General features: G+C 36.5%; 2 protein-coding genes across 13 annotated transcripts in view; one reads left to right on the top strand and one right to left on the bottom strand.

Moving 5' to 3' along the window:
• The window catches only part of LOC134534034 (cytochrome c oxidase subunit 6B1), a 34342-nt gene extending 28536 nt beyond the window's left edge, over positions 1 to 5806 (bottom strand). For 2 of the 12 annotated variants that reach the window (XR_010075433.1, XM_063371988.1), the window contains exon 1: positions 5707 to 5800. The gene's annotated coding sequence lies outside the window, so the exon portion shown is untranslated. Of the gene's footprint in view, positions 1 to 5586 lie in introns of all 12 variants that reach the window. The other 10 variants (XR_010075434.1, XM_063371980.1, XM_063371983.1 and 7 more) reach the window with 10 other exon arrangements.
• A 987-nt stretch (positions 5807 to 6793) lies between these two features.
• Positions 6794 to 19143, top strand: part of LOC134534457 (L-threonine ammonia-lyase-like) — a 31016-nt gene continuing 18666 nt past the window's right edge. The window contains exons 1-4 of the mRNA XM_063372926.1: positions 6794 to 6963; positions 14346 to 14471; positions 16845 to 16915; positions 17631 to 17918. Of these exons, the coding sequence (XP_063228996.1) occupies positions 6916 to 6963; positions 14346 to 14471; positions 16845 to 16915; positions 17631 to 17918 (533 nt within the window). The 5' untranslated portion in view covers positions 6794 to 6915. The remainder of the gene's footprint in view (positions 6964 to 14345; positions 14472 to 16844; positions 16916 to 17630; positions 17919 to 19143) is intronic.

Here is a 19143-nt window from a genome sequence, read left to right as displayed (position 1 = left end):
TACTTAATACTTGCTTACTACTGTACTTTCTAAATACTGCTATAATATCTAAGTTATACTATTAAAATAAATTATATTCCTTTACTTTTCATAAAGATATTATGAAAACCAGATTAAGATGTTCTCTGAAATGTCAGCTACCCTGTTTCAGAAGCAGATAAGATATTTTAACTAATAGTTAACACACTGCCATACATATTAATCTTCTGTTTTTTAATAAGTTACCAAAACAGACTAAGTTACGCAAAAATACTTAGCACAAAGAGAAGTTAATGAATTTAAATGATTCTTTCCAACAAAATGACTGGGCATGACACTACAGAGAACAAATAAGCATATAAAAACAGCAAAAAACTTCAGAAAGTATACTCCTTCCTAAATACCGCTGAAACATTCATTACTGAAAAAGATACATAGGCTAATCTGTTTATAGAATCAAAAGGATTACTGACTTTTTTAAGCCACACACAGACATCTCTTTCTCAAACCAATCTTATACATTTTAAGTTCAGATATTAAAATTAAATAAAAATAAATTTGCAGCATTAATTCTTAAATAATGTTAATTCTTGTACAGTAATTTGCTACTAATTATATATATATATTTTTTTTTAACTGCTTGCATAAATCAGATCTTATATTTTTTTCCAGTTTAAATTTTGAGGCAGGTTAGCCATGTCTACAGCATCCTATAAGCCTCTGATGTCATCATGGATTATGTCATCATGGCATATGACGTCACCTTTGCAATTTCCGTTACGACCGCCATCTTGCAAAACTTTATTTATTATCCGATTTTAATGAATTTTTTTTTTAAATTTATAGAAAATGGCAATTAATAACATTTTAATAAAAATATTTAAAAAAAATAAATTTACAACATGGAGTTCCAATCATTGGTTCGAACCCAGTGAGGGCAAAAATAAAATAAAAATGGCGACCAAACCTTCCTCCAAGGAAGCCGCTGGCAGACTGACTCCCCTCACTTTTTTCAAAGTATATATTTTGTCACCTAGTGTGACATCATGTCCGCCATCTTGAAAATCCATAATTTTTATGTTAAAAAAAAAACGGGATTTTTTTTAAAAATCATTAAAAAAAAATTAACTATCGAATTTAATAGTAAAAAAATAATAAAATATTACTTAAAAACCACAGTTGCATTTATCGTAATGGTCCCCATCTTGGATTATATACATGTTGCATGTTTTGTTACGCCCGCCATCTTAGTTGAGTACGATGTCATCGTTACACTTACGTTACGACAGTCATATTAGAGCCTATTAATGTTGCATGTTTCTGCTAAAAATATCCCTGTCTAGTGTTGACGCTTGGGTATGGATGCACAGTAGGGAAATCATGTAAATTTTTTTTTAAATTATTATTTACATTCCATTGCATCACAATATCTAAATGTAAAATATACACATTCTTACATATGGAAAACAACAGAATCGGCAACACAAAGCCCAACATAACGATGGCCTCTTCACTGCATAGGCTATTTAATGTGACCTACAAACAGTAATTTCTCAGACACCAGTAGAAAATTCAGAAACACTGTTTACAAGGGTAAATAGAGGAACACCATTAGTATAAAAAAAATGTTTTTTCGAATATCATTATTAATTTACGGAAAAGCAGTGATGCAAGAATTTTACCCTTTATTTTTAAAATTTCATCCAAATCTGAGATAGGTAGTGGGGTGGATACCCCTGTATGATCTGGCATGGAATGCCCCTAGTGCAGTGTCACTCAGCCAGTTGTCTGGTGCACTGCACGTTACTCAGCAGCTCGTACATTATTTGAAGAGTTACACAGGATGAAAACATTTTTGGGGTTTAGTCGTGGACTAGAATCTAATCAGTTTACTACAGGCATGACTTTTATCCCACAATTTCCATGAACCTTGTCGTCATCTCTACTATTATTTATTAAGTTGTTAAGAATCCAACGAGAAACTGAAAAATGCTGCTGTACTAATTTCCTATTCTTTAATAAATATTTACGACAATTTACATCAAAAATTAAAGTCATTTATTAAAAATATCTTTTAACTCCATTCAGAAATGCTATTATATTCAAACTAAACTTTTCAAACATGGTATTAAACTAGATTTATGATTTTATAATTAAATACAATGAAAAGTCTTTAATCCGGCACAATCTGGACAATGACCATGATAGATTAGCAATTTTGCCAGATTGAATGTCAATATAGTTTAAATGTAAATACCAAATTTAAAAAAATTATATAAGGTACAAAGCTATTTAAAACAAGCTGTAATAAACTTCTGTACAGAAAGAAAAATATACAAAAGAGCATTACTGTTTCACAAACTATTTCATAAAACATTGCATCCATGATCAAGTTCTCTTTGAGTGAACTAAAAATTCTGGCAGTGCAGTAATGCAACCTGGTGGCCAAGGGAAACAGCCGGAATCAACCAGAATAGATCTGAATGTGGCTCAATTGTCACCAAATTACAAAATCAGGGTGTCTACAAATAAGCAAACTAGTTAATTAATTCAGAACTTTTAAAGAAATTTAAAACAAAATTTTCCTACAATTTTTTTTGTAAAATTCATACATCACAGCTTTTCTATAAATTAATCATAAAATTCCAAAATTACTCTTTTTTCAAAACCTAGAGACATTCCTGTATTTACCCTAAAAACCAGCATTTCTAAATTCCTACTGATTTATGAGAAATCACAGTTTATAGCTTAGCTTAATTACATTACCTGTGCACTGACGTAGCTGCCGCCATTTTTTGCTTTCACATGTGGGTATGTGTGTAAGTGATTTGGAGAACTTAAGTCAAATTATGTGGATGGTTCATTAAGTTAGTATACTTATAGCTACATTGAAAATACTGTACAATATTTTTAATGGTTACTCAGGAATTATCAATTTAAGATGTAACTATCCACACCTAACAAACTGTTCATAAGATTTCACAGTATTTTTAATGTGGCCTAACCCAATCAACCATCCAAACTATTTCAAAAAATGGCAACAGCCGCACGAATGCACGTATTATAATGTAACCTACAAACAGTGATTGCTCAGAAACCAGTAAGCATTGACAAACGTTGTTTTCAGTGTAAATAAGAAAGCCGGTTGAATTTAGTGATCAAAAAGATATTTTCTGAATTTTGTTACAGAAAAGCTGCAACATATGAACATGAACTTTTTTTTATCAAAGGGGTATATTTAAACCTACATATTCAAACAAAATTTTAAATGAGCAAAAGTAATAGAAAATTTTCTACAATTCACAGAAAAGTGTTAATTTTAAAATTAGAAATAATGATAGATATAAAGAGAATATGAAGATACATAAAGAGAAATAACATCCACATGCTATGAAGTTAAGGCGTCAAAAAACTAAATGTAAGTTATTAAAACAATGCTGGAAAGTAATGTTAAGTGACTTCCAGCACTATTTAGTTTATTTAGGGAGTTCTTCCTGACCAGTCCTTCAATTTCATTACTTTTTTGGGACTTTCAGGATTTTAGTGAGAATGTGCAGAGCCATAGGATGCCGGATCAAACACCCTCCACTGAAGCTTTAAATTTAATGATCAACAGGGCATTTACCCACGGCCCCAGTTTTTGAGGGGGCGTAATAATTAAAAGTGCAAAAAATGGAAGGTTAGAAAAAAATTATGGAAATTACAAATTTTTTAATGCACAGCACTGATTTCATTTTCAAAAATGTGTGTCAAAGCCTACAATTTTGTTACCATAGACTTCTGCCATGGACAGTGTCAAGGGAAATGTAGTGTAAAAACTAGACATTATCAGCATATATGTATTATTTCATTCAAGTATTTGAAATATTGATAAAGAATCATTACCAATATTAAAACAATGTATTCCATACTTCTTGTTTAGGTACTACATGCTGTTGCTACAAAGGATTCAAATAACAAAAGATATATGCATATAATAAGTTGCCATTAAAATCCCAGTGCCCTATTCAGGCCGAAACGAGATTCAGGAACCACTTTGTGGCTTTGATATGGTTGTGAGGGCTCTTAAAGGTGAGAGCTACCACGGCCTTTACTGAATTACTCAACTCCTAACCACTCAGACATGGCACAAGTGGCAGACACTTCTAATCAGTTCTGTAAATTGCTTACAAGAGTATGTGCACAAAATGTTTAGAAAAGAATTTATGAAACAACCATAAAACAAGAAAAATTTATTCAAAACATATTTATAAACATAAAACGACATTGATGGTTTACAATCAAGAATGGTCAAAAAAGATAAATACAGAAACATACAGATAACACGAAAAATTTATAGTTCAGGACTTTTTGGCTGTTAAAAGTTTTTTTTTGCTCTCACACTTTTCAATGATTTCATTAACCTGCCCATCATGACCAAAATCCAACTAAAAATATTTTCTATTCACATAGACATGTGGGGCCACGACATTACTCTAAGTGTCAGACTTTTGTTTTCGAAAGATTGTTAAAATGGTGTGTTGGTAATACTATTTGTGTATTTAAAGGTAAAAATTGTGAAACCTCTAAAACCCAGTCATGTAATTAGAGTTTTCTAATTGAATGTTAAATTTAATGGTCCTCTAAAAAAGTTGATAAAAATCCTGGTAGTGTTGTCATTTGTAATGTAAAGAATGGAAAGAACCATTACATATTTAATTGTTACTTTAGTTTGTCAAACACATAACCACACGTCCACAATAATGCAATATTTTGCTGTCAAATTACATTCTACACATTGTGCTGTCAAATCACCAAGTCCAGTATTAGTAATAGGTCTACTCACCACTCATTTTTAAAAATTTTTAAATAATAAGTAGCTACTTGCAACCACTACCAGATATATGTTTGGAGGCATGTCATCTTGTTAGCCTATTGAGAAAAATATACCTTCCAAGTTTTCCGATGTTCATATTCCAATTAAATATGGGTATTTCAAAATAGTAAATTGTGCTTTTGATGTTGATAAATAGATTACCTACACATAATACATACCTATAGAAAAAGAAAACATTTTAGCATGTGGACAGCTGTTTAGATATTAGCGAACAACAGTTTTGCTGTGGAAATCTAATTTTTTGTGGTTTGTAACCTTGTGAAATTTTTAAAAAACGAACGTTCTAATAAATCACTTTTCCTCTGCGGGGGAAAGAAAAGGGCCAAGTTAATGAATTTCTTACACGATAAATATATAAATAAAAATTACTCTTGTCACGCTGACCTAAATATCATTCGCCACTGTATAATTATTACCGCAAGGTTTCAAAAGCCGTAATGAAAATATAATCCAATGCAATAAATTACCATTTTTCATATAAAGCTACCGTAAGTTAATTGTGCCGCATCTCACAGAGCGTACGCATCTGTGGCCAAGATTATTTAATCAGTATGTCAGATTAAGATAAAAGCAGAAATAATAACTATTACATAGTATTTGTTAGGTACCAACAAAAAGCACCTATAACATTTAGTACAGCATACATAAAAACATATTTCACTTTCAATAAAACTTTATTTTCATTTCATTCTGCAATCTAATGTACACTTCACTTAGCAAGGACTACTTACAATTCCTTGGTTATTACTTAACCTATAAAATATACTGAATGCAGTTCGCAATTATATCTTTAATTATTCACCAAATGCAAATTAAGTATAATTCTACGTGATATAAACACATTTCAGTACCTTACTCGTTACCTCTCCTCAAATGAAACAAGATGGCTGTCACGAGAATTTTGAAAAAGAAAATGTCAATTTCCAAAGAAACGCAGCTTTGGACAAGACATACCAAACCCTAACAAATTAAACATGTGTAGAGAATACTGAAACACAAAAAACTATTTAATTTAATATAAGTACTTCTAATTTGTTTTACGTTTAAAGAAAAGGAATTAAAAACATTAAAAACTTATAACATATGTTGTAGAAGGAAAAAACAGAAAAATCAGAGCTTTTTAATTGTTTTATTGCTCAGCCTTAAGAAACGCACATATTATGCTATGTATTACTATAAACTATCTCGGCACAGGTATTCTCCCATTAATTAAAAACTTTTATTATTGATAAATGAATTTATACTTCATACCTATGTATAAAAAGTTGTATTTATAATAATCACAGGTTTTTGCAATCTACAAAAATTATTTGACTATAAAGAGGGTAGGTACTTCAAGATATTCAGGTAAGGTACGTAGCGAATAAGCACTACCTTGTTGGGATAGAAAAGTAACTAAACTCGCAAACCGTATTGCAGAGTGTGTCGAAACAGAACCCTTGGTAAGTAACGAAAAAGCAACCGTTCTAATAAACCTATCCATGTCCGAGGCTAGAAACGGATTTCAATGCATTTTAGCAAGCATTTGGCAACCGTTAGTGCATTTGCTATGCAAAAAACCGAACAGATAGTAGTACTATCACGCGAATCAAATGGTGTAATTTTAATTTAAAAGAAGTTAAAATATCAGAGGAAGTGAATTAGGGATATAGAGCAATTAAAACCAATCTGCAAGGACGAATAACTTTGAAAAACATCAATCTTGGAAGGAATATATGTAAATTATTAAAATATTTTAAAATTAAAAAAACACTATTCAGAAAATAATAGTTTAGATTGAAAATAAATTGAATGTGTTAGAAGTGCTCGTGAACGCATGCCTCACTGTGGATTAAATAAAATTTGTGTTCGGAAAAAAAGAAAAGAAGATAGGTCTGGTTCATCAAAAAATACTTTTTTTTATTCTTTTCTTCTTGATGATTTACATGCTCTTTGACTATAAAAAAAAATTTTCTTTAGTATGTAATTACAATTCAACAAAATATTTGGCCTAACACCGAAAAATTTGCAATAGACATTTAGTTCAATTTTTTTATTAAAAGCTACAATATAAGTTAAAAATGGATACGAGTTCAAAAGGTCTAATACTAAGGATTGGAATCGGAAAGGTATGGAAGATAGTTATTACATTTTATGACAAAATTTAATTTAATTATGTCAATATATGACTTCTACAGGTAACTACATATTACACTTAAAACACCACTATATTATTGGTTGTAAGCTAAAAGTATTATTTTTTTTCTATTTTTGTAATCAAAACAATGTAATCACAGTTTTGTTGACAGAAGCAGCAGCAAATTAACTGTCTAAAAAATTAAGACACTGGTTTATATGTGTTTCGCATTAGATGTTTTGCAATGATAGGTTTTTATTGAAATAGTTAACAAAACAAATTTCCCTGACTAAATCATATTCCTTCTACAACCGAATCTAATCAAGCAGGTCCAAAAAAATACCTCATTTATAAATTGGTATATTGTTCTTGATATTGAATAATATTAGAGTGCATGTCGTTATAATGACGTCGTCCGACCGAAGGCCACCCCAAAGCCCGACCTGCAACCGCCAGTATCCGACCCCGCTAATGGAATGCACCCCTAGCCATGGCCCACTCGAGTCAGGCGAGCCCCTGAGGACCAAGTAGAACCAAGGGCAATGTCTAAATTAATCAAACACCTAGACCCCAATTCATTATAAATAAAGCCTAATTTAATAGTAAAGCAAATTTTTATCAAAAACCCCGCCCAAGGAAAGTGCAACGCAGGAGTGCCCGAGTCACTCACGTGTGAAATTACGTCATTACGTTTGAGAGTGTCTCCCTTACGGCCATCAGCCTGAATTAATGATAGTGTTGTGTAACGTAAATATTGCCTCCCCATTTTTTTATGTGTAACTAGCCACTGAAGCAGTCAACAAGTGACGAACAGTCTCTTGTGTGACTCTTATTATTCAAATGTAAATTTGTTAACCCTAATTCTTAGAGAGTATCTGCCAATTAGATTAATTATTAATAATTTATGTACGAATTTAGAGCCACTCTCAGTTTCATGTTGTTAAAATAACTTCCGAATAACGGAACTTTAGAAACTTTGGCGCGAGAGAACGCTGAGACCTTCCTTCGCGCCAAGGGCAAACGCCAGTACCGAGTGACTCGCGGACCGGGGCGGATGTGCGTTCCACGGGCAGTCATCACCCTTTGTCTCCACTGAATATTATTGCTGGTAACTATAGTCATTTAAACCAAACCCTTTTTTTCGTTGCGTATACTCCCCGTGCGTCCCCAGTCCTTTTTACAGCGTAGGGCCTAACCCAGCCACTTAACTATAAACTCCCCGCACTAGACATTACGCGGGGCAGTTCACCATACAGCACGGGCCGACTTCCGCTACAAGTGACTTTTTGTTAAACGTCGAGTGCACAGGCACTGAAGACAGCTACGCATAGAACTTGCATCTAATTTAACTGCGAGCCGCGGTCCACACAGGTAGACCCGGATACCGCCGCATTAGCAATTTTCGGGATTGGCCGCCTCCAATCAACCTCCCCCTTAACCTCGACTGGCGTGAGGGTTTAAATTAGTGACAGTGCGTCAGAGCACTCAGTGTTAATTCAATGTAATTTTGTATGATAATTTAATGTACGTCGTGTAAGTGTAAACTGTAATTGTAACTGTTCGACCCGATTAAACGTCCAATCTGCACACTCCGTGCACAACGTGTCACCGACAGTACAATATCCGAATTCGTGTGTGTTATTGTGTTGAGTCTCCCTGCCCAGCCAGGAATCAGCGTGTTATGCTGCACAGGGACTGTGACGTGTTAACAGCTAGGGATCCCTCCAACCGCAAACTTCACCGACGGTCCTAGCGGGCCACGCAGGGGCAACGCACCCACAGAACCCAAATTTGGTTAGACGCAGAGCTAGCCTGGCCCCCTCCCGGAACACATTTCACTAAGAGCCAGTTTTCCCGCTAGGATCCACGCCCGGTCTCGAACACGAGAACCCGGACGACGGCAATAAGATTAATAATTTTACCTCTCTACAGAGTGTCCCATTACTCAACGGCAAGCTGAGAACAGTAGATACGCCAATTAATCACGATTCTGAATCATAAAACCAACATTCATATAGTGTAATTTTCGAGTTGTAGGCATTTTTTTTTTTCAAAAGTTTTTAAATCCTTATCCTGTACCAAATTATTAGATACTGTGACTACAAATTTTAGCTAATCAGTTATAAGTAACACTACTATTAATAACAATTCAAAATAAAAACAACTTTGGGGGGGGGGGGGGTACCTTTGCGTGACTTAAATGCGGTAACAATTTGAAATCGGGTAATTACGACTATTCACACTGTAAAAGAAAATACTTTCCTATCTTAGCATGTTATTGACTTTAATAAGCTATCTTTTCAAAAAAACTTGCAAAGTTTGCAATGTAATTATTTTTCAAATATGACGTGTTACATTTACCCGATTAAACATTTTTTGTCGCATAAGTCTTACAAATAATTTATTTTTCCCTAAAAGTATAACATATTTTATTTATAATTGTTATCAATATAGTATTATTTGTGATTCCGTAGCAAAACGTTGTAACCCTTCTTCCTCCTTAATTGGAAGAGGGGTTGCGTCCCCGACTCACTCTGGGCGCGAAGGGAAAAAATAAATATTAAAACCAGGCATAAAAAGCTAAACAATATAAATTTCCCACACCACTGCCCAGGGGTCAGGCCAAAAAATTCAAAGGATATAAAAGCAGAGTAACCATTAAACAAACAAGAGGCAAGACTTTGGACGTATGTTATTAAAAAATAGAAATTTGCAAAAATAATTTTTACTATACATAACCATACAAGCTTAGTTACAAAAGCTGACGTTAATAATGGCAGCATCTTATCCCCATTTGTGATACTAACAATAACCTTTAAAAAATCGTAAAAATATAAATACTGATAACAACAAGTATAAAAATATATAAGGGCGTGAGGCGTGGCCACTATAAAATATCAAAATTTACTGACTGCCCTAATACCAAAAATCAAACAAGACAATCAATACAAATATATAAAAAATCTACAAAAATAATACTGAAGTACAAACAAATTATTTAAATAAAGTTCTTAAACTCTCAATCAACGGTTTAGTCTTTCTTCAGATGTTCGTTGCTAAAGACTTGCCAAAAAAACAAAGTTAATATCCTAGGCGTGCGCTGGCTTCCTGACCTTCCTCACCAACTCCAGAGTCTAATGCCACGCCGGGCCATAGGTACGAATTCACAAAGGCGTGAACGATGACCAAAAAAAAAATTATCTTATTTTTAAGGGAAATGTAGCAAAAACTCTTCACGTAACATAACCATGTTACCACAGAAGTATTTATCATCAGCTTCAAACAAAGTCTTACTTCTTTATTAACTTGCCAATGATTTTATAAAAACGTAGAATGGCCGCACCAACCAACATCAGGCTGCGCATGTAGTCCAATACCGATCGCATACTTTTAATAATACTGCACAAGCTGATATATTAGCTAAAGCCAACTTTAAGTATGCAAATTCCGAAGACAAAGTCTCAAAAACAAATTGCAAAATGTTCGTTTCTTCCAAACTTATACTTTTATGGCAACTACAGGCAAACGGGCGACCTTTTTAAAAAATCCCACACTGGAACAACGTGTGAAACAAATGGGCCTCTTCACCAAACTGGCTAATAAAAGTTCCGTCCAAATAAAATTTAGTATGGGAAAATACACAGTTCACTAGGTTTGCCAAAAACCACTGCAGTACCACGAGGGTAAAAATCAAAATTGCGGCCTCTCTTTACCTTGATAAGTTCAGTATCACAGGGCAATCCATTGCCCTGTCACCCAGCGTGGAGCCTCCAGCCCAATACTCTTCGTCGCCCGTTGCCGTCCGGCACACCAGTCCGCGCCGTCACATGGCTCTGTCCTCGACGGTCGCTCGGCACACTCACACCCCGGCCCCAGCTGAATTTTTCTTCCCGGCAAGCCGAATGTCTGACGTCATCAGCCAACCGCCGGGCGCTCACCAAGTGGTATTTACGTGAAACACAATCGATATTCTTAAACTCATAATCGATAGCTACCAAACTGCGTATAACTAATTAACAGAAACAAATATAATTAAAAAAATTTACAGATAAATTAACATTTATTAAAAAAGCGTAAAAATACGTGAAATAAAAAACCATATAAAACTAGAGACCAGCAACAAAAATAAATTACAAGTAAAAATGTGGCCCTGCCGGCCACAACCTCCGCCTTGAACAAAAAAAAAATTTAAACAGCAACCTTAAAAAACTAAAACGTCAAAAAAAAAACCTTGGACTTGGAGACAAAGTATTCTCAAAAACTTCTAATCCAACAAACCAGCCCAAACTCAAACAAACAAACCTGCAACAAGGAAAACTTGCCTCCAAAGCCTCAGTCAAAATTTCAACGCTCAAAAAAAAAAAAAAAAACAAGAGAAGGATTTTCCAACAAGTAACGGAAAAGACAAACTAAACTCACAAACCGAACAAACGGGATCTAAGTATGCCAAAACAAAACAAACAAGCTCCAAAGTCAAGACCGAAACGTATTAGACAAAACCTTCTCTCTCAAAATAATCAATAACTAAAGGTTGCAAACTAAAGCAAAGAACTATAAAAACAATAACCTCACAGGAAAAAAATCAAAACCATCACTGGAAATCTAAAAGACCACTAAAATTCCTGGTGCTGATCCTGCTCCCGCAGCTTGCAAATTAGCGTAAACCTGTTCTTTGGGAAGTTTATAAATCCAAGAAACTGCCATTATTAAAAAAATCAAAAAAGTCAGCAAAATCGCAAAAGTCCAAAGTCTCTGCCAAGCAGAGTGGCGCAGGTTGTAACCCTTCTCCCTCCTTAATTGGAAGAGGGGTTGCGTCCCCGACTCACTCTGGGCGCGAAGGGAAAAAATAAATATTAAAAACCAGACATAAAAAGCTAAACAATATAAATTCCCCACACCACTGCCCAGGGGTCAGGCCAAAAAAAATTCAAAGGATATAATAGTAGAGTAACCATTAAACAAACAAGAGGCAAGACTTTGGACGTATGTTATTAAAAAATAGAAATTTGCAAAAATAATTTTTACTATACATAACCATACAAGCTTAGTTACAAAAGCTGACGTTAATAATGGCAGCATCTTATCCCCATTTGCGATACTAACAATAACCTTTAAAAAATCGTAAAAATATAAATACTGATAACAACAAGTATAAAAATATATAAGGGCGTGAGGCGTGGCCACTATAAAATATCAAAATTTACTGACTGCCCTAATACCAAAAATCAAACAAGACAATCAATATAAATATATAAAAAATTCTACAATAATAAAACTGAAGTACAAAAAATTTATTTAAATAAAGTTATTAAACTCTCAATCAACGGTTTAGTCTTTCTTCAGATGTTCGTTGCTAAAGACTTGCCAAAAAAACAAAGTTAATATCCTAGGCGTGCGCTGGCTTCCTGACCTTCCTCACCAACTCCAGAGTCTAATGCCACGCCGGGCCATAGGTACGAATTCACAAAGGCGTGAACGATGACCAAAAAAAAAATTATCTTATTTTTTTAAGGGAAATGTAGCAAAAACTCTTCACGTAACATAACCATGTTACCACAGAAGTATTTATCATCAGCTTCAAACAAAGTCTTACTTCTTTATTAACTTGCCAATGATTTTATAAAAACGTAGAATGGCCGCACCAACCAACATCAGGCTGCGCATGTAGTCCAATACCGATCGCATACTTTTAATAATACTGCACAAGCTGATATATTAGCTAAAGCCAACTTTAAGTATGCAAATTCCGAAGACAAAGTCTCAAAAACAAATTGCAAAATGTTCGTTTCTTCCAAACTTATACTTTTATGGCAACTACAGGCAAACGGGCGACCTTTTTAAAAAATCCCACACTGGAACAACGTGTGAAACAAATGGGCCTCTTCACCAAACTGGCTAATAAAAGTTCCGTCCAAATAAAATTTAGTATGGGAAAATACACAGTTCACTAGGTTTGCCAAAAACCACTGCAGTACCACGAGGGTAAAAATCAAAATTGCGGCCTCTCTTTACCTTGATAAGTTCAGTATCACAGGGCAATCCATTGCCCTGTCACCCAGCGTGGAGCCTCCAGCCCAATACTCTTCGTCGCCCGTTGCCGTCCGGCACACCAGTCCGCGCCGTCACATGGCTCTGTCCTCGACGGTCGCTCGGCACACTCACACCCCGGCCCCAGCTGAATTTTTCTTCCCGGCAAGCCGAATGTCTGACGTCATCAGCCAACCGCCGGGCGCTCACCAAGTGGTATTTACGTGAAACACAATCGATATTCTTAAACTCATAATCGATAGCTACCAAACTGCGTATAACTAATTAACAGAAACAAATATAATTAAAAAAATTTACAGATAAATTAACATTTATTAAAAAAGCGTAAAAATACGTGAAATAAAAAACCATATAAAACTAGAGACCAGCAACAAAAATAAATTACAAGTAAAAATGTGGCCCTGCCGGCCACAACGTATAAAAACTCTTGAAAATATGCATATGATTCGAAAACTACGACACATTATGAATTTGTTATTAGTTTTTTTTTTAATTCAGACCATAATTTACTATCCTATCAACAAACTGTTCTCGGCTTGACTTTGAGTTATGGGACATTGTGTATGGTATGTTAACACAAATCAATTTTGAATTGATAGTTCTGAACTGTAATTTACTACAACGAGAAAACATGAAGTATGTGAAAATGCTCTACAAGGAATCTTGGTAAACTGAAAATATCAAGCAAACCTAGGTAGGCTTTTTTTTTTTAAATTTTATTATTGATTTATGTTGCAAATGGGTAAAAACCCGGTGGAAAATGTTCCTCTCACTTTTCTCCTGGACTGTGTTTTACTACTAACCAACACATACTCTATCGTTCGCACACCCATAGACTTCCTTCCCCTTTCCTTCTTTTTCGCTGTACAAAGAGTATAAAGACCTTCCTAGAGTTCTCCCCCCTACTTCTAGGCTTTCACATCGCCTATTATATGGTTCTGCCTTGTGGCTGTCGATAGAACTTCTACAATGTAAAGGACAGATAATTGTCAAAATGCATGCATCTGCAAAGTAATCACAACAATATGTACATAATCAAAATAATACGAAATAAATAGTATATTTTCATAACTTGGCTTCCTCGTATTACCACAAAGTCCCTTATGCTATTTGAGTGCTTGAAACTTATTGGTATCAGCATAAAAATTAAAATTGAATAATTCTATAAATTTATTTAATGTAAATATTGTGATTAAATATGTATTTCGATCCCGAATTAAGAGCTCAACTAGGCTGAACGTCGAAGTAACTTAGGCCTCTGATTGCAGTGTGTAGATTTTGTGTGCGGGTTAATGTTTTTCGGAAAGTCGTCTCGTGTGCTGCCAGGGAGCTGAAACAGATGATGCACCATCGCAGCCGCAAGAACCACCAAAATTTGATAAGCTTGCTTACGAAGAGATAGTCAAATATTACGGCGAGCTGAGACCAGAAATACAGAAGACACCATGTAAGGTAAGTAAACGAAATCGACTTGGATTCATTACATGGGCAGTTGTAAGTACAATTGGCAACATTTTTCTCATCGAAAATATTGTTACATTATAACTATTTTGTTATTTATATTCAGGTGTAATTTTTGTTTCGAAAAAAAAATGTTATACCAGGTTTGAAATTTTTTGGATATACATCAAAGCTGGTTTCACTGTCTCACATATAAATAAACAACAAATTTATATTTTAGAGGATTTTCCATAGTAAAAATAATAATATTCCAACATTAAAGACATTAAAATTCCTACTGGTTTCTAAGAAATTACAGTTTATAGGTTACATTGGGTAGCCTCTGCATTAACGCTGCCGTCGCCATTTTTCTATAGCGTTGCAATTTGATCATGTAGTAGTTTGTGCTGGTTTGGGCTTGTTTTCAGTGTAAAGTACAATTTTTTGGGGAAGCCTACAACTCACGTAGTTTCGGTTCCCTGCAAGAATTTCCGAAGATTTCCGAAATTTTGCGTTTTGGTATTAACGCCACTTCAGCCGCTAAATCAGAAGTTTCCAATGAAAACAAGCATGTTGTGACTGACCTAACCTAACCTAACCCTTCGATTTATTTAATTTCAATTTTTGAGAGAAATCCGAAGTTGCACGAACGTGGTAGGGAACCGAAACTACATGAGTTGTAGGCTTCCCAATTTTTTGGGTCCATTATTGAAGTTTATCTATGACATACAGTGTAACCCTAATGTCGTATGTGAAAAAATAAATACATTTCCCATGTTGCAAGAATCAATCAAAGAACTTGATACTAGTTGTTGAACTTTTCAGTTTTTGATTTATTGGCTAATGTTCGTCATACTATGTCTAAGAACTGTTTTACAAAACGTGACTGCTAGTCCATTGGGCCAGGGGGATTGGGAACTGTTCCGAGATGGGTATTGAAAAGATGGCGAGCTAGTACAGAGATGTGACTGAGTGTGTCGGAACACACATCTAGTTCCCGGTCGCCTTTGCGCGCAAGCGAGCAGACACGGAGTCATTTCGTCTTGCACATGTGATACTGTAAAGGGGTAGCTTCCTAAATTATCGTTCTTATTTTTTTGACGTGACGTCTAATAAATCGATGAACGCCGGCTGCACGCACGAAAAAGGATTACTCATTATCCCGTTACGCTTTGTCCCGTTACGCTCATTGTATGCTTGCGCTGCATCTATCTCTCTTTCACTCGATTGGAACAACCATCGATTTGACTTTTTCGAGGCACATTAAACTTGAAACACTCCCATTCGTTTCCTACTTTTCCTACTATCGTCTTATCCTTAACAGAATAACACAGATTGGAAGAAGTTAAATAGCAAACATGTATAAACGTTATAGTTAAAATAATCTATTCGTTAAAGTATTAAACATATTTGAATTAATGAGTGCAAATAAAAGTAAATTTATCAATTAAATTGTAGATTACATTTCACTCCTTCTTTGTAAGATATAAAATTTTTAGTTAAAATAATCTGTTCGTTAAAGTAATAAACATATTTGAATTAATGAGTGCAAATAAAAGTAAATTTATCAATTAAATTGTAGATTTCATTTCAATCCTTTGTATCCATACAAAATAGTGATAATTCAATAAAAATTATTCAATTTTATTCATAAAAGAATGCCATCATTTCATTAATGTTTTGTTATTACGTTACGTTAAACTATCGTCCGTAAACCGACTTTACAGACAACCAGTTTTTTTTTTTAAATAATTTTTTCTCGTCAATGGCTGTCAATCCCTGACACTAATAGTAATGAAAATAGAGTAATGTTTGCCAGATGTAAGGTCGCAGGCTCGAATATAAGCCACTGTCAATTTGTCACTTTAAATGTTTACGTATGTTAACTTCACTAATATCTATAAATAGTGATTAATTTAAGTAGCAGCCACTTGCTGCTTATAAACTAATCCAACTCTCTTCCCGAACACTTTTAGGTTGCTTTATTACTAAGAGAATAAAGTGGTGTATATTTCGAATTTGATAAATTTTGAATTTGAGTTCAAGCCCTCTTGGTACTATAAGATAAAACAAAAACCGCAACACATTACTTGTGAGAACTATTCACCAAGGTAATCGAAGTTTCATAACAATGATTCTTTTTATTGTTTTCAGATTAAACTTAAAATACAATATGTACTACAATTGGAGAGGTTTTTAAGGTGAAGAAAGATACGTTTACTTAATGAATAGTTGTATCTTTTTTCTTTTCTCAAAAACTACTGTATAAACCCTCAATAAGAAATACAGCCTAACACACAGTTTCTGTAATGTTTCAATATAGTCATAAAAAACATTACAACACTTTCAAATTCATTATTATTTTGTCGTTTCCATTGTTTTTAGCTTTCTCGTCTGTGTGAAGAACTTGAGATGGAACTTTACTACAAGAATGAGATAGAAAATTTTACTGGCAGGTAAGTCTTGGCAAAAAAATATGTATTTTATAATATGAGTAGGTTATATTTAATTTCTTACTAATTCACTTGTTCTCGCCACAAAATTTAACTTCTATATACTCACAATAAATATTTACTTGTGGTCACCATAAGAGACCCGGAAATTTCGCGGATTCTTTTGGTCGCAAGGTAGACTGTAAACATGAATACCTTTGCCTTTCTATACAGAGAACTAAGAATTTTAGCTTGGATCAGTTTCTACTGGCAGTTTTACCTTAAGTTTTAGAATTTAAAAAAAAATGTACAAGTGGTTAAAATACTTGACCCAAAGTGTAAACGTTGAATTTCGCGAAGGGCAGCGGAGGGCAGAGAAGAAGGAAATGTGCACGTGCCCAGTATGTACTATTTTATGCACGTTGCCTTGCTGCAACTTTACGGAAACGTTGCAGTCGCAAACGTTGCAGAATTGTTGCTGTTGCGACGTTGCAGAAATGTTGCAGAAATGTAGCAGTTGCAATGTTGCAAAATTGTTGCTGTTGCAACGTTGCAGAAATGTTTCGGTTGCAGAAATGTTGCAGCTGCAATGTTGCAGTTGGAATGTTGCAGAAATGTTGCAGCTGCAATGATGCAGTTGGAATGTTGCAGAAAAGTTTCAGCTGCAAGGTTGCAGAAATGTAGCAGTTGCGACGTTGCAGTAGAGTGTCGGACAGAGAGACGTGCCTGAACGCTGCAGCTTCATGGAGCGCGCGGCCCGGGGCTCGCTGATGAGCCTGTCGGAGGAGGAACGCGCGCGCGGGGTCGTCGCAGCGTCGTGGGGCAACTTCGGCGCCGGGCTGAGCTACCACGGCAAGCTACTGGGCACGCGCGTCAAGCTGTTCATGCCCGAGACCACGTCCGCCTGCAAGGTGGACGCGTGCCGCGCGCACGGAGCCGAGGTGGAACTGCGTCCGGGCCTGCTCGCCGAGTGCGTCAAGCTCGCGAGGCGCGACGCCGAGCTGACGGGCGCCGTCTTCGCCCCCGGGTCAGTCCACGTCCTCCCAGAACCTTGCCGAGCTCTATCTCCCCGCGGACGAGTCCACGTCCTCCAGAACCTTGCCAAGCTCTATCTCCCCACGGACGAGTCCACGTCCTCCAGAACCTTGCCAAGCTCTATCTCCCCCACGGACGAGTCCACGTGCTCCATAACCTTGCCAAGCTCTATCTACCCCACGGACGTGTCCACGTGCTCCAGAACCTTGCCAAGTTCTATCTACCCCACGGACGAGTCCACGTGCTCCATAACCTTGCCAAGCTCTATCTACCCCACGGACGAGTCCACGTGCTCCATAACCTTGCCAAGCTCTATCTACCCCACGGACGAGTCCACGTGCTCCATAACCTTGCCAAGCTCTATCTCCCCCACGGACGAGTCCACGTGCTCCAGAACCTTGCCAAGTTCTATCTCCCCACGGACGAGTCCACGTCCTCCAGAACCTTGCCAAGCTCTATCTCCCCCACGGACGAGTCCACGTGCTCCATAACCTTGCCAAGCTCTATCTCCCCCACGGACGAGTCCACGTCCTCCAGAACCTTGCCAAGCTCTATCTCCCCCACGGACGAGTCCACGTGCTCCATAACCTTGCCAAGCTCTATCTACCCCACGGACGAGTCCACGTGCTCCAGAACCTTGCCAAGTTCTATCTACCCCACGGACGAGTCCACGTGCTCCATAACCTTGCCAAGCTCTATCTACCCCACGGACGAGTCCACGTGCTCCATAACCTTGCCAAGCTCTATCTACCCCACGGACGAGTCCACGTGCTCCATAACCTTGCCAAGCTCTATCTCCCCCACGGACGAGTCCACGTGCTCCAGAACCTTGCCAAGCTCTATCTCCCCACGGACGAGTCCACGTCCTCCAGAACCTTGCCGAGCTCTATCTCCCCCACGGACGAGTCCACGTCCTCCAGAACCTTGCCGAGCTCTATCTCCCCCACGGACGAGTCCACGTCCTCCAGAACCTTGCCGAGCTCTATCTCCCCCACAGACGAGTCCACGTCCTCCAGAACCTTGCCAAGCTCTATCTCCCCCACAGACGAGTCCACGTCCTCCAGAACCTTGCCAAGCTTTATCTCCCCGCGGACGGATCAAATAAAATATTTCAAAGCAGTCAGGGGCGCAACAACTAAATTTCCAAAGGGAAGGGGGGGCATTATACCTTTTTATAAAGAATCATTTATCCCCCCTTGTTTGAAGCGGGGGGGGGG

The sequence above is a fragment of the Bacillus rossius genome, chromosome 7, assembly GCF_032445375.1.
Source record: "Bacillus rossius redtenbacheri isolate Brsri chromosome 7, Brsri_v3, whole genome shotgun sequence".
In the NCBI taxonomy this organism is placed as follows: domain Eukaryota; kingdom Metazoa; phylum Arthropoda; class Insecta; order Phasmatodea; family Bacillidae; genus Bacillus; species Bacillus rossius.
This window is presented reverse-complemented; position numbering and strand designations above follow the sequence as displayed.